General features: G+C 38.4%; 1 protein-coding gene and 1 pseudogene across 1 annotated transcript; one reads left to right on the top strand and one right to left on the bottom strand.

The window, feature by feature from the left end:
• On the bottom strand, positions 1-147 carry LOC148371593 (U2 spliceosomal RNA; annotated as a pseudogene).
• Positions 148-520: 373 nt separating this feature from the next.
• Positions 521-23,748, top strand: limd1a (LIM domains containing 1a). Its single transcript, XM_088326132.1, has 8 exons — positions 521-2,350; positions 10,037-10,138; positions 15,886-15,953; positions 16,955-17,017; positions 18,166-18,296; positions 21,137-21,188; positions 22,648-22,716; positions 23,023-23,748. The coding sequence occupies exons 1-8, from the start codon at positions 1,285-1,287 to the stop codon at positions 23,158-23,160; spliced, it is 1,689 nt and encodes a 562-aa protein (XP_088182258.1). The 5' UTR covers positions 521-1,284; the 3' UTR covers positions 23,161-23,748.

Raw genomic sequence — 23,748 nt, 5'->3', positions numbered from 1 at the left:
TGCGAATGCACCGTTCCCGGAGGTACTGCAATACCGGGCCGATGCGTGGAGTGGACAGAGCAAGCTCCTATTCCATCTCCGGATTGCAAATATCAAAGATCATGGCTAGTACACAGAGCAATTTTGGCCAATAAGCCGAGAAGCGATCCGTCCAGACATATCTAGAACCAATAAACACGTTTTTAAAAAATGGTGTAAGGTTATTTTGTATTTTGTAAGGGAATATACGACAGTTTGTAAGGGCATGGAGCCGTGGAGGTTGACACGTATGCTATTTTAGTCCTCATTTTAGCGAAATTGAATCTAATGCAATTTGCATTAGACAGTGGGCACCCAGCACACCAAGGCATTGAACCCAAAATTGACCCAGGTTGATTATAACAAAGTCATGGTAAGAAGAGTAAGAGTGGTGCTAGGAATCAGATAGAGTTAACCTTTTTTAAATCTAGCGTTTTTTTTTATAATATTTAAGCCTATCTTGTCCTTTGTTATGAAAAAGAGAGTTTTAAAAATACTATAATTTTGAGGTGTGCTTGAGCACTCCCCGAAATGGGCTGAATACGCCCATGTTTCTTGCTTGCAATGCAATGATCAATCAAATAATTATAGACCGAGTAAGTGTAATAAAGTCAAAAGATAAACAGAAAGCTGAAGTTGAAGTCGAATTCCACCCGTCTGGTTTATATTTACTGCAACCGCACAAGTTTTGCAGCAGTTGCGGTCCCATTTAGAAAGCAGCACTGTGCCTTTAAAAAACAATCTGCTGTTGCTTTTCACTTGCAACGGTCCACTGGAAAACTCGGCCTGACACGTACGGCTGCTAGCCGAACCCGCTCTAATCTTCTACGGCCATACAAACGACTTGGTGGCCACTTAACGGCCGCTAAAGTACTTTGGTGGACTTTTGTCTTTTGTTGACAGGGCGTGAATAGTTTTGAAGGAGAGTGTGCGAGGTGAGTGGACGGAGAGAGGAAAGAGGAGGGAGTCGAAAGGAAGGGGGGGGCAGTGTCCACCGACTATCAGAACCGGGATCGACCATTCGAAAAGCAGACAGGCGGCGGTTCCTTCGTGACTAAGTTGTCACGCGCCGTCACGCTCTAAGGAAGAAGCAGAACCGCAACCTTTGAATAAGAAGGTTGGATATAACGGAAAAAAAGTTTGGATAAGTGTCACTGGCAGTTCTGCGACCTGACGGACTGTGAGCTAACGCTTCACCTGGACGTCTAACTTTTTCCCCTGGACCTCTTTTCCCGTTTCTAGTCGATTACCATCACCTTCTCGAAAATGGATAAATATGAGGATTTGGGACTGGAGGCAAGCAAGTTCATAGAGGACTTGAACATGTATGAAGCATCCAGAGATGGTTTATTCAGGACCAGAAGAGATGCAGGTAATAATCCCGATTTTGAGGAGACGAGAAGAGTGTTTGCTTCGAAAATGACTAAAATACATATGCAGAAACAGCAAGAGGAGATGGCAAAAAACCACCAGGCTTTAAGAATGAATGGTGGCCATAACAATGCGCATTACACCAAAGACAGACCGCCTATCAACAGTTCCAGGCAGGCAGGTGAGGCTACTGGAAAACCTCCAATACTTTCAGGTCCTTTATCATCATCATTGCAGTTTGACAGCCAGAAGAACCATTCAGCCATTCAGCCCGAGCCTCCAGTCGGCATGGCATACGGCTACGGAAACAATTACGATAATAAGGAGCGCTCAGACAAACATTTGTACCAGAACGTCGCCCCTGCTGGCCCCAGCCCAGGAAACACTTTTCAGAATGTGCCCGTGCACCCACGCCATCCAGCCTCATGGATCTCTCCTAGAGAGAGTCGCAACCCCCAAACTTTGTCCGAGAGTGGCAATGTATCCCCGGCGCAGCGTTCTTCGGCATCTTCGAGTCCAACAGCCTCTGCTTTTCACAAAGAAAAAACAGACCTTATTCCTTCGCTGCCTTTAAGTGCCTTCACAGGGGGAGCCAATTTCCACCTTCCTTCGTCACAGTCTGCAGCTCACTATGCACCGTCTTCTCCAACTTTCAAAACATCTCCCATTCGGAATGGCCCCACCGTGGCTTTGTCCCAAATGTCCTATGATGTGCCTCAAACAAAAATCCAGGTCACCTCCACCACAATCAACCCCACCAATGTCTCCCAAAGCTTCAGCCAGAGTCAAGATCAGACTCCGATACCAAGCTTTGGGAAGGCTATTGGTGCTGAAGCATTATCTTTTCAGCCTCTGCAACAACCACCGGAACTGGGCCCATCGGCTGCTGACGTGAAACTAGAGACACTCACCAATAGGCTGGAAACGGAGATGAATACTCAACCAAAAGCTGACTACTTTGGTAAGATACTACAACAAATTAAAATTGTATATTGCCCACCCAGAAATTCTGATCCTAAACCCAGCAGTTTCTGTTATGCTTTCCAAACGATTGGCTGCTTGGACAGACACTTAACCGAAAAGGCAAGCAGAGCAAAGTTGTTTTAATAGCCCCACGATTTTAAAAGCTTCATCAATATCTCTTGTATGTAATGTTCCATCTCGAATTGACTTTTTAGACACTTTATGAATTGGCTGTGGCACAAAATATTCTTCACATAGGTTATTGTTTTTAAGAACATGATCCACAATACTTTTGGGGCTTAAAATTAGTCCAGCTTTGGATGAAATTTGTTGTCATTGCACAAGTACAACTAAATACACGTAACTGGCTTCAATGTCTGAGAAATGTGAAAATTTCTAACTGAAGGAGACAGACCAGAAGGATAGTTCATACTTGCTGATTAACAATGGATACTTTTTATGGAGGTCAATTTGGTGCTGAAACCTGTGAAAAGTTTGTATTTGTAGTCTAAAACTGTATTTATAAAACTTTAAAAATATCCGTATCCATAGAAGTAATACTTGGTAACCATTTGTAGTTCAAAAACTAAAATTGTACAAACAATGATCCAATGCATTAATTTGTATTGCTAAAATCAATTCACTTTTACCTGTAGAAATAATAACTTGTAGTCATAGAGCCACAAGTGTTTTTCTCTTTATAGAAAAGTGTGCATTTTTTCACCATTACCCTATTGGCACTATAAGCCCAATTTGGAGGATAACAAATGTTGTCCCTGCACAAATTGCCAGTCTGTATGCTATTCTAAGCCAAGTGTTAAAAAAAGAGGGGTGACTAGTGATACATTTTTAACGGTTTAAATTTACTTTGGTAAGTCGAATGCAGTTCCACTAATCTAACTATTGTGAGCTAATTATGTGAAAGATATTAGTTCGCAATTAAAATCAAGTTGTCTTGATAAACCTCATTTTTCAACAGACATTGAAAATGATGACACAGTTGCAGAGGCTACGACCAATCACGGCATATTGGTTTGTGGTCTTTAACAGCCTGGAACAACTGTGGCATCATTTTCACTCGACAGTTAGTTACAAAATGTCCGTCAAGTGGAGGCAAAAAGGTGTGTTTTGCTGCTTAATCCATCCATCCATCCATCTATTATCTGCACCGCTTAGGGTCAGTAGGGTCGCGGGGTCCTGGAGCCCATCCCAGGTATCTTCGGGCAGTGGGGAGGGGACACCCTGACCCGGTTGCCAGCCCATCGCACGGCACACAGGGACAGACATCTTATTCGCTCATTCACACCTAGAGACAATTTGGACCGGCCAATTAACCTGACATGCATGTTTTTGGAATGTGGGAGGAAACCAGAGTGCCCGGGGGAAACCCACGCAAGCACGGGGATAACATGCAAACTCCACACAGGAGGTTTGATCTCATGACCTCAGAAAAGTGCCTCACACGCGCTAACCACTGCGCCGCCGTGCTGCCCGCTGCTTAATCCATATTCTAATAATGCAATATTAATCAGAACTCAGTAGTTTGTTAAGGTAAATGTGGTTTCATAGAATATATTGTAAAGACATGTTTTCAGACAATAAGTCACAGTTTTTTATTCAAAGTTTGCCCAGGGGTGTGACTGATTCTCTGGATGCGCCTTATCTGTGAAATTACTTACACAATATTACCGAGTATATAACTTCACATACTATTTTCACACTAAACAACAAAAGGGGGCCCTAGGCCTTTATTGATTAACAATTTTGAGGTGTTTTACCCCTTTTCTTGCCAATCAGGTCAAGATGTGGCGTAATTTCTCTGAAGTAAATATTTTCAACTTGCTCTTAATGGATTTCTATACAAGGAACAAATGCTCTGTCCTCTACTGTTTTCTTGTATTTACTCAAAAAATGAGATTCTTATTCATTTTATTGAAGTTTGTGTGAGTGACGTAGGCTATGGGGGCATTTCTGTCTTCAATTCAGAGTTGAATCGCGTTTACCAAATCTTGTAAAGGTTACTATTTGTTTACATCCACAAATTGTTGCCAACGTTTTCTGGGACCATGTCAATGTCTACTGCCATGCGACTTACTTTCCCCCCATGATTCAAACACAAATCTTTTCCGAATTTACCCCAATAAATATGTGTGGGACTCAAAGTCACTGTATTTTTTGTTTTTTGTTTTTAGCAATGAGTCACACAGTTGTGTTAGACTTCCTTATCGTCCATACAAAAGCCGACCAAATAGATTTTTGTGATCGTCTTAACTTCTGTGACGAATGTGCTGACAAGACATTTGGCAGCGTTGTCCATCATCCAGTAAGTTTGCAAGACGGGATTGTGCGCAGATTCATGTGTTCTCCAGCTGTTTGCGGCTAAGACCATTGTGAAAACTTCATATTTTAGTTTGTGGCACAGTGATGGACAGAGGTTGACTTAATATCATTATGTATATTCTTAAGTACCCTTTTGTCTTCTTGACAGCCACCCTTGCTTCTTCGCCTGCAGGAATTTCCTTGTGAAATGTCACGGTTATAACTCCGAGTACGATAGCCAATCCTCCCGCTCCCAACATGTGTGCACTAAGAGTGTAAAAGAAGAAGTTCTGGCGTACGTCACTGTCGCAACATGCCACACAAATCGCTGAGCGATGTGAATATGACATGTGTGGGAGAGTGATGCATTTTGCAGCCCACCAGAGGAAATGCATTTTTTTTTTTTTTTAACTTATTCCCACACTACTGCGCACAGCCCCACACTTTCCACCAGGGCAATGTTTTTCAATCTTTTTTTTGAGCCAAGGCACACCTGTCTCATTATAAAACTTTGCTACACACCGAAGGTCGAAAATGCTTAAAAATTAATTCCTGGCACCAGTGTCATGGGTTTTTGTTTAAGATTAAATTATTATGTAGCTTAAATTGACAGTATTATGTTTTTCTTATTATTTGTTGTTACCGTGGTTCGGGATATTTTACAGGTTATTTATTTTGTTTAATAGTTTTGCTGTAATTTTGGATTCTTTTAAACCAGTTCTTCAGTCTTTACTGTATTGGTATTTGTTGTTGTTTTTTTTTCTAGAGATGCATCAAAAAATGAAATCAAAGGAGCAAAAATGATCTACCAGAACGTTTTTTCTATGTTTTAACCTTCAGAATATTTAGTAAAAAAAATAAAAATCCGCAATATTATCTGCAAGAGTTGTTCTTTTTTTTGACTTTTTTTATCATTTTGAAGTGCAATTGTAAACAGTCTCATAAAATGAAAATAACATATATTTTTTATATAATCAGGGAAAACAACATTATGAGGAGAAAATTAGCATATACAAATAAAAAATGCAATCTGCTGCCACTTACTGATATGAATAAGTGTGACAGTTAGACAGCTGATCAAAGGAAGAAGGCAAATATCTACTGAACAATGGCATGCTTTATTTTTAAAGATAAAATTGAGCAATAATCTGTGGCACACTAGACAAGATCTTACAACACACCAGTGTACCCTGGCACGCTAGTTAAAAAACACTGCACTAGGAGACTGCCCAATTCGTCAGCCATGCAGGGTGGCATTGTGGCTCAGCAGTTGGCGCGTTCGCAGCACAGTTCTGAGGTCATGGGATCTGTGCGGAGTTTGCAAGTTCTCTCTGTGCTTGCATGGGTTTCTTGGGATGGGCTCCAGCACCCCCACCACCCTACTCGGGATAAGTGGCGTAGATAACGGATGAATGGATATTCTCATACGTCATTATTGTGTAGGCTGATCATAAAAAAACGTTTTTCAAAGCCTTCAAGGCCAAATTCATTTTCCAAAGAACCGAAATACATTCCGGAAAATTGGATACAGGTCCTCTTCAAAGGATTTGATGACTGTTTTGCCGATATGCGACAGTAATAGATGAAGTCTGCTATATTTGATAAAAGGCCTGCCTGAGGTATCCAGTGATCCGTACACCAACATAACTGCAGCTGGAAATTCTGGAAAGACGAGGCAGGAAAATGAATATCTGGAGACTGATTCCAGGGTGTGGAATGAGTATTTCAGCTATTAGGAGAAGGCAGTTTACGAGGTAGCATTAGGATGGGCGAACAGAACGCAGAAGCATTGGTGGGTGCTGGTCCACAAAATCGTTCAAACAACGATAAGTGGCAGGTCCTCCAGTTGTTACATCTGGCGTGGTCTCTCAAGTTTCCCCCCACACATAAATTAACGATTTTTTTGAGTGTTTGGTTGTGTTAAGACGGAGGACTGATTTAGTGGCCCGCTTCCCAGGATTTCTTGGCTTCTATTCTAGCCAGTCTTGAAGGGGCTGTGAATGTGATCTCATGCTGGGAAAGTCACATTCGTGTCTGAATACGTTCCAGCCTGGTAAATTTTTGTCATTATTCTGAGCAACTGTTTAACAACATGAAACCTTGGTTGGGCTCATTTAAGACATTGCAGCAAATTTGGGAGAATGAAGCTACCTTGGCTTGTTTGAGGAAACTATTTTCTTCTGTGTTTGAGATTTTCAATTAAAACATTTGTGTGAAAATCCTTTTTCCATGCCAGGTTTGTAGTGTGTATTCCATCACTGCCTATAACGGAAATACTAGTGCTTTATTTAAAAAAAGAAAACTCTTTTTTGTTTTTATTTGGGTGATGACCCTAAGCTCCACAACATCCAAAATTCATATTAACAATACAACTGTTGAATTCAACCAATCCTCCATTTTGCTCATAATACACAGTTTTTTTACTCATCATTTCCAATATGAGGAAATAGGGGTAATTTAATTAAAATATTGTGTTTAATATTGTGAGATCGCAGTTCGAATCCCGGCTCCTCCGTGTTACATGTCGAAGTGTCCTTGGGTAAGACACTGAACCCCTAATATCCCCAATATGCAGGTTAGCGCCTTACATGGCTGCACGGCCGCTATTGGGAAATGTGAAGCACACTGTAAAGCGCTTTGGGAAGTCTTGACTTGAAAAGCGCTATATAAATGCAGATCATTTCATTTTCATTTCATTTAACGAATACATGCGGACATTTTTGGTCACCTCGATAGTTTAGGTGTAATTCTAGATAATGTATTATTGTATTGTACAACTTTTTGTGTGCAGATATTTCAGTTTCTTTTTGGTATTTTTTCGTTGACATTGTTTTTGCGCCTGAAAAAAGCCACAAACAAGATAATAATTAAAAAAAAAAGATTTGCTGTATATCTTTTTTAGTCCTTTCCTTTAACACAGGCACCAGAATGATTCCAATTGATGAAGAATTCTGATTTAACTTGAATATTGCTTACATCCAACACAGTCAGTGTGCCATAGCCTTCAGCACTCACACCTACTGCGTTGAGCAGAAGAGAAGGCATAATATTTAACAATTTCCCAGTGGCGTGTCATATTTAGAGTACATTTTTTCGCTTAAAAAAGATGTCAAGTTTCTGAATCTTATTCATATAGTAAAGTAATAATTGGCAATTGTCTACCTCTCATAAGAAGAATTTTGGCTTGCACAATGCCTTGTCTTCTTGATATAACATTTTTATAGGGGGAATATCTGAAGGGTTTCATTTGAAGTTAAAGAAATAACGCTTGTGAGTTGCTGCAATGCATTCGACCAGTAAACTTAATTTTTGGCCTTTGGCACATTGGACTTGCATCCTTTCAGGGCTTTGACAGCTGCAGAAGGTAAGCAGAGGGGGTCTCGGGTTAATGTTTTGCTCACCCTCCCCCATTGGAAGCCTGCAGACGATTCCATGAATAATCTCAGTGTTTTGGAACTTGGAACACGGGCCAAACATACATATGCAGCTGACCAACCTGAGAGGAGGTTTAACCAATAAAGCAGAATGTACTTTCACATGTTTTAACTCATGAGTGGGCTTAAATCACAGCTACGTCTACTTTACAAAGACATGACCTTGAATCGTTGTCAAAAGATGTACTGAGTGTACTGTACTTTCATCACCGAATCCTCTCAACTTTTCGATCGGCACCAAATTGATTCAAACATTAGCTTTATTAGAACAACTTTTTAAGATTAGGATTTTTTCTTTTTAGTTTATTAGTCTGTTGTCCGTAAACTGTACAATGGTGTCATGTAAACAAAACAGCTTACATAAGAGTAACATTCCTTTGGGTTCCAATAGAATCCCTCTGTTATCACAATCTTTTTTTCAAGCCATTGGGGTCCTTGAGGACAAGTCCTATCCCCAGCGGTTCTAGAAAAATCGCTTCAATATAACCTGTCTTTTTTGAACAACAGTTGATTATGTAAATTAAATGCAACAGTGTGTAATCAAATGGAAGTTGATTTTTCATATGTGTTGGACACAGCGGAAACAGACGTTTCTTTGTGTGTGTTAGATGAGAGGGGCAGGCCGAGCCGCTCAGGCTGCCCAGTCACTTGGGAATTTTCTATAAAAAAACACACTCCTAAATAACCCTGTTTGCACTCCGTGCAGGAGACAGAACGAGCAACGACCTTCTTCCTGTTGTATTAGACTACTTGGTGATTACTTCAAAAATATGTTCTACTTAGATATTCTATCACAGAAGGAACATTACAGATTTCAGAATAGCAATTAGTGCAGCCTGAAAAACGAATATTTGAAATATTTAAATCTTGTTTTTTTTTTTTTTTTTCTGCTTGACTGTCACATAATATTCCTTTAAAAAAATCGGTTTGAATTTACATTGAGGAGAAACAAAATAAATGTGTTATTATTATTTGTTTGGCACATATCTATGTCAGCAAATCGGCTAAAACTATCCTAATTTTCCAAAATAAAGCAATTCCCTAGCGACATGCCGAAACCATCTACCTCAACCTTTTGGTTCATATATGTATTTCATTTTTAATAAGACACAAAAATGGTCAACAATGAAAAAAATCACACCTTCATGTGTAAGATCCCCAATAGAGTACTTAGGATTTTAAAAAATAAGGACATTTCCTAAATTGTGACCCATAATGTTTTTGGAAATCATAAAACATTTGATTTCATTTCAAAACAAAGATAATCTGTCCTCAATCAAGAAATACCCAAAAGATTGGAAAATATTTACTGTTGAGGCTGAAAAAGTGTTCATTTAAAATTTTAAAAACTAAACTAATACTGACAATCAACTTGATTAGTTGTTGATTAATCGAATAGTTGCTGCTCCTTCAATAGCAAGGAGTGTAGCAACATATATATTTTTTTCCAAATATATGGTTCTTATTTAACAACATCATTCCTGCTTGTTCCCAACCATTCGCCTTTCTTTTAATTTCATTTTCTTCCTCCGGGATGCAAGTACAACCCGCCAGTGCCAACCCCCCCAAGCCACTGGCAGTGTGTCGTCTGCAAGGAAGCGCCCTTCGATCTTTATCTGTCTTTCATTAACAGACTTCTGTGCCTCGGAGCCAAATCAAATGAACGACATCCGTTTATTTTTTGCAAGAAAGAGAATGCTAACTAACTTCCAGTCTTAAATTGAATGTCGTCCCTCCTGTTGGGTCTGCCTTTTTTAATCTGTACTTTTTACATTTCGCTTAGCCAATTTTGTGTTATTAAAAATGGACAGAATTTGTAGTATGATTAACAGCAAACTATTCTTGAGCATTGAGGCACAAGTATCAAAATTATGTTGTATTTATTTTGTCCCGGCAAATTACATTTTGTTATGTCTTCTGGTATTTCTCAGGAGTCTGCGTTAAGTGTAACAAGGCCGTGTATGGAGCCAACCAGGCCTGCCAGGCAATGGGGAGCCTCTACCATGACAATTGCTTCATCTGCAGTGCCTGCAGTAAGTACACTAACATGAACATACAAAAACAAGTCCCTTAGTCTTGACTTCTATTCAATACGGTTCACTGTTTGTGGCACCACGGAGGACGCAATTCTGGACAGCTTTCTCCACTCCTGACAGTTCCTGGATTGAGTTTGGATTGTCACCATTCCATTCCTTAAGTTTTCGTTCAAGTTCTTTTTAGTCTTCTTCTCACCCTGCATCCTTCAACTAATAAATGATCTTGGCAAATCCTGATGATCTTGTGACATGACCATACCACTGCAGTTTTTGTCCGCGCACAGCTGGCAACAGTTCTTCGTAGGGTCCAATGTGCCCTATGATGGTTTAATTTCTCACATGGGCTTTTTAGGTGACGCCTGGAAATATTCTGTAACATTGCATTGCGATGGCCTGGATTTTCTTCTCCAGCCTTGCTGTGATAGTCCATGTTTTGCAAGTGTAGAGGAAGATGAAAGTTACCAGCACTTGTATTAGTCTCATCTTTGATTTCACTGATATGTTCTTGTCCCTCCAGGTGCGTTTCAGTACGCTGTCACTTTATCTCGGATTGAATCACATTTTATTGTAATGACAACCACACTCTTTTGATCGCCGGAAACTCTGCAGGAAAAAAAGGTCCTCTTGTGTTACTTCACGTCAGTGTGGGAATAAATACAAGTAGTTTGGGATAACAATAGGTAACTGCTGGTGTTTGGTGTCTGGGTGTGGCAAAGACTCTCACAAGACATGACAAGGAGTGTTTATACAGGATATCTGTCCACTATAAGTCAGTGTAATTTGCAGTAGTCAAGTCACATTTATTTGTATAGCCCTTAAACACAAAAATGTCTCAAAGGACTGCACAGGATTACAATTACACCAATGCCTGATCTTAAACCAACATGTGGGCAGTATTCACTCTGATTTGTAATGTGATATATACTGTATTTCTACCCAAAATAAAAACACTGATTTTGAGACGCAGAATTATGCCTCATCATAAATACATTTATTTATTTTTGGATAAGAAATACCTGAAACATTTTTCAATCAAACATCAAAACCTCTCCATTTTTTGTCAGTGCTGCATAGGAGTCACAAGGATCTATCTTTAGAAAAAACATGACTCAACCCACTGCCCTCATTGGTGTTGGTTGGAGACTATGAAACGTCAAGCATATTATTGGAAGCCACAGCAGCTTTGTGGTTGCATCCTTTATATCTTGTGAGTCATCACATCAAATTTGATGTCATGGATGCTCCGACTATACTTGACTCATGCTTTTTGAATATCTCTGTGGGCAGATTTGGTCAAAGCATACACTTGTCTTACTTTTATTCTACTGCTGTTGTTATTCAAGCGTCAAGTTCAGACCTGGGCACTCCGTTCATCGAGGGGCATCATGTCCTGCATCCTGCATGATTTTTGATGTTTCTCAGCAGTAATAAGCTCCTGGCAGATTGCTAACTAGCTAATAATTTGTATCATCCAAGTTGAAAAGAAACCTCCATTTTCTATCTATCTACCCTGGTCATATCCCACGAGAGGGCTGACCGACAGGCAGCAAGACAAACACATACAAAAACAAAGAATCTAAAAAAAGGGGAAAAGTAGCAAAAAACACACAAATTTTTTTGGACCATTGCCAACCCAAATGCCCAAACACCCAAACAAGTTAAGCACCTCGGCACCCAAGTTGGTCATGCTTTCGTCCCTACAGATGAAACGGGACACGAAAGCGGCCATGTCACTCGGTTCAGGGTGACACAACACACTCTTCTGTTCAACAGCAGGGCCCGACAGCTTTCACTGGTTTACCCCTGCTGCATCATACAGGTGCTCTGCCCATCCCTTAGAAATCTCCATTTTAAAAGTTTAAAATGCAAGAAAAAAAACAAATAAAAAACAAAAAAAAAGATAAACTGAAATGTATTACTATGGGAACTCTGAGTGCATCGCCGGGGCTTAGCCATATGTCAATTGAACAAGACGAACAAATGCATGCAAATCTGCAAAATTATTCTTGTTTTCATACAGGGCCAGTAGCTGTCGTAGTAAAAGAGCAGAAAAAAAAAGTTCTTGTTTAATTAAGTCTAAAATTGCTATATACGGAAGTTAACATTAATCTGACTCAATCAAACTGCCCTGCATAAAGCCACGGAAATCATTTAATTTGCATAAAATGCTGCAATATTGTTACTATTTAAGTTGATTTGCATCCTTTCAAGATGACAGAACAAAAAAACTACACTAAATGAATCATATTAGTGCAGTAGATGTTATTTTGGGTTGTTTAAAAATAGATGCCAGGTCCAAAAAGCCCCTTCAGTCATAGTTTGGACAGTACTTGTAGAAAAAAAAATCGTTTTAGTGCATTAAGTATTGAGAGGATGTTAGAGTTGTAAATGGAGCAAGGGCATATATGATGCGGTGTCAAGTTACCAGTGCACAATATACTAGAGGATTTTGTTTGTTGAACACCAACTTTATTTCCAATTTGGTTTCTGAGTTTGGTTTCCTTGCAAACTATTTGCTTTTAACCTGCTTACATACCAGATGGATGGGTATTAATACCAGGTATTTATAGCTTATCAACAGTAGTTAGGACCTATAGTTCAGTGTGTCAGGTAGTCAAGGTTACCTGACACTAGAATTTACGCCAAGGCAAATTAAACATACCAGTACTAGTGTTATCATTGAGTACTGTATAGTTATGAATATTCCTAATATAACCAGTCTAAAAATAGTATCAAGCACTCTTATTAAAGCTAGTTGAAACCTCTGTCCCAATTATCGCATGCAAAATATGTGAAGTATTTGTGACGCAGCGGTGAACCATCCCCTACATCGACCTCTAACCATGGAACAAATTTGACCTCATTGGCAACATTTTAATTGAGTGTATTGTTAGCGGCTTACTTTTGCACCCTTCCTCTGTGTGTGTGAGTTTGCGGGAGCTAGCTTGCGTGTTTTTATCTGTGTGTGGGGGGGAATGAAATTGGTGAGATAGCTAAAGTGGTCTTAGGAAGAGTTAATCCATCACATTGCTCTCATTGCTTGCTCAATGTGAAGCTCGCTGTGAGGTGCCCCCAGGAAAAGCGTCTCTGCTTGGGAGGAATGCGGGCACGGGGGCCCTCGAGAGCACACTGGCTGCTGTTATTTCAGCTGGACACAACAAGGGTACAGTGTGGAGGCCATTCATTGGAGCTTTTCCACCTACCCGCACATTATACAGGATTTATTGTTTGACATCCCATCTTATTTTGATCAAAGATAACTTTCATGCTTGCTGGCTTGCAACAAGTTGTGTTGATGAGCAGGAGCGCTTGCTGTTGCGTCAAGGTGACCGAGGAACAGCAAAACAAAACTGCAGTCGGCAGCAGTGAATGTGCAAGGATGTGCTCGCCACCATTCTTTTTGGTATTCTTCTCACCCTGCTTGGACGCGAACCCCCAATTTTTATTAAAAACCGGTATAATTTTTTTTTACTTTTTCTCAGCAAAAACGGTGAGCATGGATGCAGCAGGAATCGAACCTGGGTTTTGGCAGTAATACCCCCGAATAGCATTATATTTTAACTCATCGTCACACTATTTTTATTCACAGTACCAGAAAGGAATGTTATTTTCGCTGTGTATTTCACATGTTACAATGCCCAAAATTTGTATTAAAATCTTCTATTCTAAGCTTTGTAGGTGACAAACATTGTTGAGTACATTCGGCCATGATATTGATAACATAAACTTTAAACACAACACCAACACAAAATGTACAATGCATTTTTTAAATGTCCTTCAAAACCCGATTCATCATTAGATACACTAAAGTGTTGATCTACTTGTTGTGCTTTTTTGCGTTAATTTATAACTTTAGGGACAACTTGTTGTATTCTCCATTTTCTAACATTCGGCTCTGGTACCGTGAAAAAAAATAGTGTTGTGATAAGATAAAATCTAATGCTCTATCACAATGACATTTATGTCACTGGTTGACTAATGGTTAGGATTTGGTGCTCTCACCCCTGCGACCAGGGTTTGATTTCCGTTGCATCCAAAGATTTGAGATTGTGCTCAACGATATGTTTCTATTGATCAATCAATTACACAAATACAGTAAAACCTTGCATATAACACTCACCCAAACTTTAATCTCTTTTTTTCAGGTAAAACAAAAATTGAGAGTTTTACACAAATAAATACAGTACACACTACATTATATATAGACTGGGCCTGGAGTGCATGGGTCTACAATTTGTCAACCCTGGTTTTGATTTGGATTTAGATCTTTTAGGATTGTACGCTATAGCACTGTTAGCACTGGTCTTCCAAATTCCTTAGCGTCCTTAGTTATTAATTTAGATTTTCTTTTTTAGCCATCGCTATTAAGTTGACCGCATTAGCGAGTAAATTACTGGCAATTTCGTGACCTGGCTTTAGTAATATTTTAACGTCACTGAAAAAAAAACTCCCTTGTAAAAATAAAAAGTATATTACCTTCATAAGTCTTTGCTTGAGCCTCAGGGTAAGTTGTACAAAATTATCATTAAGATATTCTGTGCCCTAGTTAAAATAGATAGTTCTGTATTGGACGGTTTGCTTCTTTTAATTGCAGAGCCTTCCCCTAGTGGGATGGGCAAATCATTCAGTGTGGTCACTAAATCACTTTTATTCCTGAATGGGATTATATAAAAACATTCATAAACGGCCTTAATGAGAAAATGTCCTTGAGTTTTGTTCTTTCACTCATCTAATTTACATTTTTATGAATACACATTTCACCATAGACCTTTCAAGCATTTAGCCTACTTGCCTTACCAAAGCTGTTATTCTTTTGCGAAGCTTAGACCATTGCTGCTCAGAATAGTAAAAAGAAAAAAATGCTGAAAGAGTGGAACATGTCTTAAGCAGTATTAAAGTAAAGTAAATTGGAAGACTGAAAATATGGAGTGAAACTTGAAGACATTTGATTGTAGTTGAGCAAAAGGCCTTCTCAAATATTTGTACACATTTTTTAATGATTCAAAGATTTAATCCAATTCCGATTGGTGAATCACTTTGACAGTTGGTGAATATTTTACATCAAACGTACCAGTGGCTTTTGCCTTTACTAAGCAGAATTTAAAGTGAAAAATAAAGCTCTCTCATCTGTCTATTATCAATGCCCTCTCCCACACCTCTCAATGCTGAAAAATGTGAAGAATGTTCCCCCTTCCTGTGGGACTCACGACGGAGTAATTGTCTTAAGGCAGCCCGCGCGCTTTTTTTTGTACGAGTCCGATTCGAGCGCAGAAGTATTGCGCCAGACAAAAAGGAAGTACTGCACAGCCAAGATGTGAAGGGGCAACAAGAAGGACACCGGGTCATTTTGGGTCTTCTTGCCTTCTATTGTATTGCATTCCAGAGGAGCACATTGCTTTCTCTTGACCCATCCAGGAATTAGAATCAGACATTATCTTTTCTTAGACGTCAGATCATATTGAATCCTTTCTTCAATACAACTTGTTTTTTCCTCTTCAGATAGAGTACATTAGCATAGGCACCAGCACGCCATTGGATTAAGCTATCAAGAAGTCTATCAGAATACACTGAAAAATGAAGCACCAAGAATCCATTACTTCATAAAAGTGTTATTGGTGAACTGTTTTTTTTTCTTTCTATTCTAAGAACTGGCATAACTTAAGTTTTCTACTAAGTCCTTGAAATGTGTCCATTGTCACTGCTTGAATGAAAAATCAAAACCGTCTAAACAGATCTCTTTGCAGGTCGTCGGCTACGAGGAAAGGCTTTCTACTATGTTGGAGGAAGGGTCTTTTGCGAAGAGGATTTTCTGGTGAGTCAAGGCATAACCAGCAATTCCCCTGCAAAGCACAAGCCAAAAGGGAATTGTTTTTATTTTATTTTTTACGGAGATGGATCATTCTGATGTGCGCCCATCTCAGAATTTGAGACACAATCAAAATGTATTAGTCTCATTGAAATGAAATGAAATGATCTGCATTTATATAGCGCTTTTCAAGTCAATGACTTCCCAAAGCGCTTTACATTGTGCTTCACATTTCCCAATAGCGGCCGTGAGATGTGCAGCCATGTAAGGCGCTAACCTGCTTATTGGGGGTATTGGGGGTTCAGTGTCTTACCCAAGGACACTTCGACATGTAACACGGACAAGCCGGGATTCGAACTGGGATCCCTTAATCCTATAACGATCGCTCCACCTCCTGAGCTATTGCCGCCCCAAACAAGTATTTTGGTACACTATGTCATACAATATGAGCTCCATTCATTTTGTGTCATTCAGACTGATAAATAATGACTCACCTCGAATGATCTTAGCCTAATATATCATTCACAGACTCTCTTTAAAATTAGAGTCTTGAAGGAGTGGAAGGAGGTCAGTAACTTGAGAAACTAGTTAACTTTATTAGCTGTTTGGACGGCTTGATTGCAGTAAAAGCAAATTACCAGTGCTTGTGCTGATTTAAAATTCCTCGGATAATTGGATAATTTTTATTACTAATTATTATTATTAATACTGAAGTATTTTATATCAAGTTAAACATTTTCCTATTTCTTTTACTCAAAGTTCTTTGTATACATACAACTCATGTACCGGTAATGGCCCATTTTATCTCTTTAATCCTTGTATTACTAATTATTTATCATATTATTTCTAAAACTGTTTGCAACTACACTAATGAAAGACTGATGATGTTATCATCTTATAAAAACTGTTGCTGGAGTGAACTTCCATGCAGATGTGAATTGAGCTTATGCTGTCGGTTTGCTGTATACTTTGGAAGTCCTGACTTTTGTTTTTATTTCCTATTCAAGTACTCTGGTTTCCAGCAGTCAGCTGACAAGTGCAATGCATGTGGTCACCTGATCATGGACATGGTAAGTGTTTGCTGTGTTTCTGTTTTCCCACCCCTGCATACAGCTATAAAATACCAGCATAAACAAATAACCATGTTAAAGTTGCATTTTACTGTGCTTGGGCTGGCCATGAGCTTGCTAAGAGACATTGGATATTTTTTGCAGAATCATATTTGTACAATTGTATGCCTTTAGCACCTTGCCTTGGAACTAATGCTTTTATACACAGTATACGCATACTTAGGTAAAAAGAAACACATTGGGCCAAAGTTGGATACTTTAATACTTGAACTTTGACCAAACCTATTTTCTAGATTGTTCTAAACAAAATGACCCATTTTTACCAAAGTACATTTGGTTTATACACCTGTTTTATTTGTTTCTAACAAAATGGCCAGTTTTATCTGGGGTTCTTTAAACTTAACGACCCTGCTTTTTATGAGTTGGTAGAGAGTTGTTTTAAAATAAACAAATTAGCACATTTCTGAAGTAAGAATTGGAATTAAAACTGTCGCTTTTGTCATTAATACTAACTTAAAATGAACATTGTTTACAACAAAATTATACATAGTACTACAGGATATACACGTGATAAAGACTTAGAGAAAAAAAATAGATTAAAAAAAGATAAAAAGAATGACAGGATTATTTACAATTATTTACAATGGAGTGCTTGGAGACTGGCTTAAGTTGTAACAATAGTTAAATGAAGAATAGTGCCTAGTAACAATAGTGCAATAAATTTTAGCAGCAACACATTTTCAAAATAAGCCAATAAATATTCATACCCATTTTTTTCAATGCACAGACAAGATATGTATTTTTTTCACTGTCTTCTGTACTTTTTTAGGGTGGTGATGGCCCTGGGGAAGAAACAATCTCTAAGCAATTTAGTTCTTGTTTTAAGGGATCTGTAGCGCCCACCAACAACCTCTAAAAACAAAGTGACACCTTATTTTTTCATTTTCATTTTTTAATGTTTTTTATAAAATTACCCTATTTTGGTGGGTTGTATTAAATACCTGATTTTCGTTTATTTTTCTAAAAAAAATAGCCTTTTTGGGTTTGTTAGAAAACATTTTAGTGAGTTACGCTCAATAATGCCAGAAATGGCTCCAACAATTGCATATTCAAATGTGCTACATCCTGGGCTAATTTTGTCCCTCCAGATCCTGCAAGCACTGGGGAGGTCATATCACCCGGGCTGCTTCCGCTGTGTTATCTGTAATGAGAGTCTCGACGGCGTGCCCTTTACGGTGGACACTGAAAATAAGATCTACTGTGTTAAAGACTATCACAGGTGGGCATCTCTCATTCTGCTCATAATTGCCACATGACTTCTATCTTGGTGTTTTCAGGTGGACAAATAGAATCAAGATTTATTGCAATATGATAAAGAAGCTGTGCGGCACACGTTGTGAAATGTGAGATCAAGCTCTAGTCGAGAAGAGCTGACACAAGTGTTTTATTTCTTTTGGGTATTCCCGGCAAAGTATGTCAATTGCCGTTTGTGCTTTGTTGTTTAATTTGCTGCTTGCGTCATGCTGCCCTGGTGTAGCAAGCACCATAGTTTGTTTTCCAGAAGCCACTCCTTTTCAATTTGGTTGCAAAACACATCTATAACTGATGCACTACATTCAAATTGCATAAATATGGCCCTTTGTAGTCAATATAAGTACATGTAGTTTTGATGTTTAGCTGTTAGTATTTTGGGTGTGAGGCCAAACGGGGTTAAAATGTTTGGCAAATGTGAGTTTGTGGACGATACAGTTCTGTGTAGCTTTGTGTTTTCACAAGAAAAACATGCCATATAAATATAATGCATTCACTTTATTATTCATGATTTTATGATATCTCTGAGGTTAAAAACCTGAATCTTAAAATCGACATTCTAACCACTTTTTTGTTTTGTAACAATTAGTTGGTAAGAAACCTTTTTGATTTTCCAAATTCTAATGGTTATGATCTTTGAACATACAAGACTAAATATCTTGTGTCGAATCAAAATGAAATACTCGTAAATTGTTATTTTCAGGGTTTCAGTGCAAGTAAACGTTATGATAAATGTTTTTGTAAAAATAATAAATACTTTTAGCTATTTTGTGACACACTTTGGGCCAAAACAGTTATTAAGTATGCATTTATATTTATACTGCAACAGTTGTTTTAACCTTTGAGTAATCAATCAATTCAGTTTGTTGCATAATTGATGAATTGGATACATGTTTCTTTTCAATAGTTTTCAAAAAAAGAACACTTTTCAAATTGACCATATACAAAACATTGTTTGTTAATTGCAGTTTATGTAATAGTTTTCCCCTTATTGTGTCAGAACATGTGTTAAAAAAAATATAATATTTTCCAAAGTGAAAGTCAATTAGTGTCAATTTTTCTGAGACTCCCCCCAAAAAGCTTTGCATTGTATTTTGACACTACTGACCTTGTCAATATTTTGCAATGATAACACTCCTGAGAGTAGACAGATCAATATTTTATTTTTTGTTATATAAAAAAAAATTACCCTATTGCATCAGATGTTTTCTTTAATGTTTAAGAAAAAAATACTTTAGTTCAACACAGAAATTGATGTCTTCTGTCATGGGGGACAATAAAAGTCGGCAAATATTTAGCAAAGTGATTAATCGATTAATTATACAGCCCTCGAGCCTGCTCATGCCCGCCAACAGATTTAATTTGGCCTGCGAGATGTTGCTGAGAGAAGCGGAAGAAAAAAAATGCCGTGCATCCAGTCAAACAATGAGTTGCAGTTTTAAATATGTCCACTAGCTGTCACAGAAGCCAGGTGCCACTGTAGTTGTATTTGCTAACTACCATTTATCTACCAGAGAACATTGGAGGAAACACCCATCCCTATATCATTTTACTTTAAATAGAAGTCACAAATGCGCTATTTAAGGCAAATCAGTTGCCGTTACGCTCACTCAACCGCCACGTTTGCTACTAAACTACGCTTTCCATTCCCAGTGATTGGAAATTATCGTTTAGCCCCTGAATTGAAAAATACAAATGAAAGAATAGTACCTGGGTTTTTTTTTTTTCTTAAAGAAGATTATTATAGAGATTACATCTAACAGTGAAGTTCCCAATTTCAGGTAAGCATTTTCATATGGAAAATAGAAAAATATTTTAAAATCATTAAATTAATCACTTAAATCATTTGCACTTAAATTAATGTTTCGGTGCTATTTTTGTCACTTTCCAATTTGCATGAATTTTCCAGTGTTGAAAATTAAATCAATTGTCATTTCCCTTTTCATGTTTATACAAACACACAGTTGATAAACACCTCAAGAGATTTAATCTTAGTGAAGGAAAAACTTACTGAGAAAATAAAACCTCAATAGTCATTTTATAATCGAATCTCATCTCCCTGAATTTTAATCATAATTTAATTGTGAGCCTCCGAAAAGACCCTCAGCCCTACAGCTAAGCCACATATTTTATACCATTAATTCACTAGTCTGGTTCCCGTGAGGGTGTTTTTTTTTCTATCATGTGGCCCCTGAGGTAAAATGACTTTGACACCCCTTACTTAGAATAATGATAACAAGTTAAGAGCAATTTATGTCGGCATCTGCACAATGAGTTCATTGAGTTCTCAAAACCATAAAGATGCTTTGAAATAAATGCCACGTCACAATTTATCTTGTTCAGCTGCCCAAATCGCGCAAAAAGACTGACAACAGCCCAGCATGTCCAGCTGTTGGCAAGCTGCTCTCGAAAACATGCACATCTCAGCATAGTCCGACAAGCACCTAAGTGTTCTCGCAACGGTCAGAGCGCACTATTGACCCCCAGTCGATAGCCGATTCTGCGCAAACTAGGAAGTCCTTTGCTTTGACTCCCACCTTTCTCTCTGCGCTCTCGTTGAAACATTTTCTCTATATAGAAGATAATCCTTTCTGGATGGTGTTTGTGGGTGAGCCATAACATCTGTAGAAACTGGCATGGGCTTAGTAAGATCGAGACTCGCAATCTTGTCTGACTGAAGGGGACAATCACAGTGGTTCAACTTTAAAGGCTGGCAGAGAGATCAAGCATGAATGGGAAGCTGTGTACTTGGTTAAATTGGCTCTGGTTTTAGCACCGAAAAGCAAATCTATTTAATCTATTTTCCAGGGTCCTGGCTCCAAAATGTGCTTCCTGCAAACAGCCCATTCTTCCATCTGAGGTAAGCATGCATTAGTTTGAAGTACAAGTACTGTATTTTCCGGAATATAAGTCGCACCAGCCAAAAAAATGCATAATCCAGAAGGAAATAACATTTACAAGTCACACCTGGAGTATAAATTGCATTTTGGGAGGAAATTAATTTGATAAAACCCAGCACCAAAAACATACATGTCATTCTGAGAGGCAATTTAAAATTAAAATATAATAGAGGACACACTCTCCTAACGTTACACGTACGTGCATTTCTTAGACACTCTTAAACGCTTTAATCAGCCAGTAAAAACGTGACATATTAAGAGTTATTCAGATATCTCTAGCATAAATAACATGCTCACCAAACTATCAGCTTCACTTCAAATCACTAAATCCAATGAAATATTCACCCTTTGTGTCACTTTTACCGGTAAACAACTCCTCCAACTCGGGAGGAAGAAGATAAGCTGCTTCCTCGTTCCGCTTCAAAAATTGATGTCACATTTCTGCAGAGATTTCATTGTAATGTTTAGTAAAACACTGAAGAAACATCACTTTGACACAATTAAAAGAAGTCTGTGTAAAGCTTTCATAGCAGAGTAAATGTTTTCCCCTTAAAAAACCTCAAAATATAGCCATCATTAACTAAACCCCTGCCAACAAAAGTGTGCATACCCCAAAAGCTCTACTTCCCTATGTTTATTATAACACTAAATAAAACTATATGTCCCTTGCTTGTGATTTTTCCCTCCTAAATACCATGTGACAGGTTAGAGAGAGAGAATATTGATTAAAATAAGTAAAACAAAAAGCAAAAGATCAGCAGTCTCTAAGATTGAAAGGCTGGATGCACTCTGCTTCGGAGCAATCAATATAATTAAAATTAGTTTTTTCTGCTTTTTATACATACAGTACTTTCTTTTTTTGTCTTCTGTATTAAACTCTAATATTACCCAACACCTACAGAGCCCTTTCCGCGTTGATAAACGGGTGTGACGTAGCCAATCGCTGAGGAAGAATGTCGGAATTAATGTCAGTTTATAGCAGCCCATTGATGCTGAAAGATTATAGATAGGAATACCTCAAAATAGCACAAAGTATGAGCTATCAGCAAGATGGATAGTTTTGTATTAGTCATCAAAGTCAACAACAAAAAAACGTTCTTTTGTCCCGGGGTTGAATTTCTTCCTATGAGAAGGTATTGGGAAAAATTGGTCTTGAAAGTGCTTAAAAAGTCCTTGAATTTGTCAGTAAAATTCAAGGACCTAACCCTAACCCGGATTCAACACTTCACCTGTGACGTCTTTAAATGGCCTGCAGGTCCCATCGTAAGATCTTGTGAGTCGGGGTAACTCTAGAGAATGTTGTGTTTTTTTTCCTAAATCCAATAAACACCAATTTGAGCTCTCAGATGGTAAATTGAGGCCGATAGTGAAGCGAACGCTGCTTTCTTGGAGTCTTCAGTTGTGTCAATGTCTCAGCAGGGCTCCGATGAGACAGTCCGTGTTGTTTCCATGGACAAAGACTATCACGTGGCATGCTATCAGTGTGAGGTGGGTTATAACACACTCTGAAACTTGCAATGTGGATTATCCGCCAAAGCAAACACTTAGGGGCTTCCTACCAGGCTGTCTAAATGGCACATGATTAGCCATCATAATAATCCCTGATCTTAATTACAACCCTGACGGTAATTATACGCCATACAGCCGAGCTGAGCTCCCATGCAATATCTTCTGATGACTCTCATCGTTATACTTCTGCGGGAATATTGATTTACTCTTCCTATTTTTTTACTGTAAAAGAAATCATAATGCTTCTTGCAATGTGCCTGATTGTCAGAGGCTTGTTCCTTTCAGGACTGCAAGATGGAGCTGAATGATGAAGAGGGTCACCGCTGTTTCCCTTTGAATGGCCACCTACTCTGCCACTCCTGCCACATAAAGCACATCGAGCCAGGCAGCTCCTCTTCCTTGGCCAGCAGCGGCTCCTATTAACGCTAGTATGGGTGGAGGGCGACACCTAGTGGACTGTGACGGAACTGTCATGGTGACAGTGATCGCATATAAGAGTTTGTGCGAAAGTTTCACTTCATGTTTCACAAAACTTAGGAATCATAAATACTTCATGAATCATTTCTTCTAAAATTAGCTAAAACAATACTTCGGAGACTTATTTCAATGCAAAACGGGTGGTGCTCTTTCAATCACTTTGCAAAATGCCTTAATTGGGACAGCGTGTAATAAATAGTGCCTCCTAGTGGTACTAAATACTTTTATTCAGTAAAAAAACAAAATGTTGATTTAAATAGTAGTCAAAAATACATGAACCATCATACTGTACATATACAATTTTTTTTTATAAAAAAAAAAATTCAAACAATTTGTATTTGCTTTAAATCAGGGGTCTCTAACTCGCGACCCAGGGGCCGATTGCAGCCTGCAAGATGATAGTGTGAGCCCCCCGCCTTAAATACAGAAGTTTAAAGAGAAAAGGTGTATTTTTTTTAGCCTTCTAGTGGTAAAAACATTCATATTGAAATAAGCAAAAAGACGAAATACGATATAAACGTGCATTTTTTTTTT

The sequence above is a fragment of the Urocampus carinirostris genome, chromosome 2 (genome assembly GCF_059441175.1).
Source record: "Urocampus carinirostris isolate Australia breed hairy pipefish chromosome 2, RoL_Ucar_1.0, whole genome shotgun sequence".
NCBI lineage: Eukaryota > Metazoa > Chordata > Actinopteri > Syngnathiformes > Syngnathidae > Urocampus > Urocampus carinirostris.
Note: the sequence above shows the minus strand (reverse complement) of the source record. Positions and strands in the feature narration are given on the sequence as shown.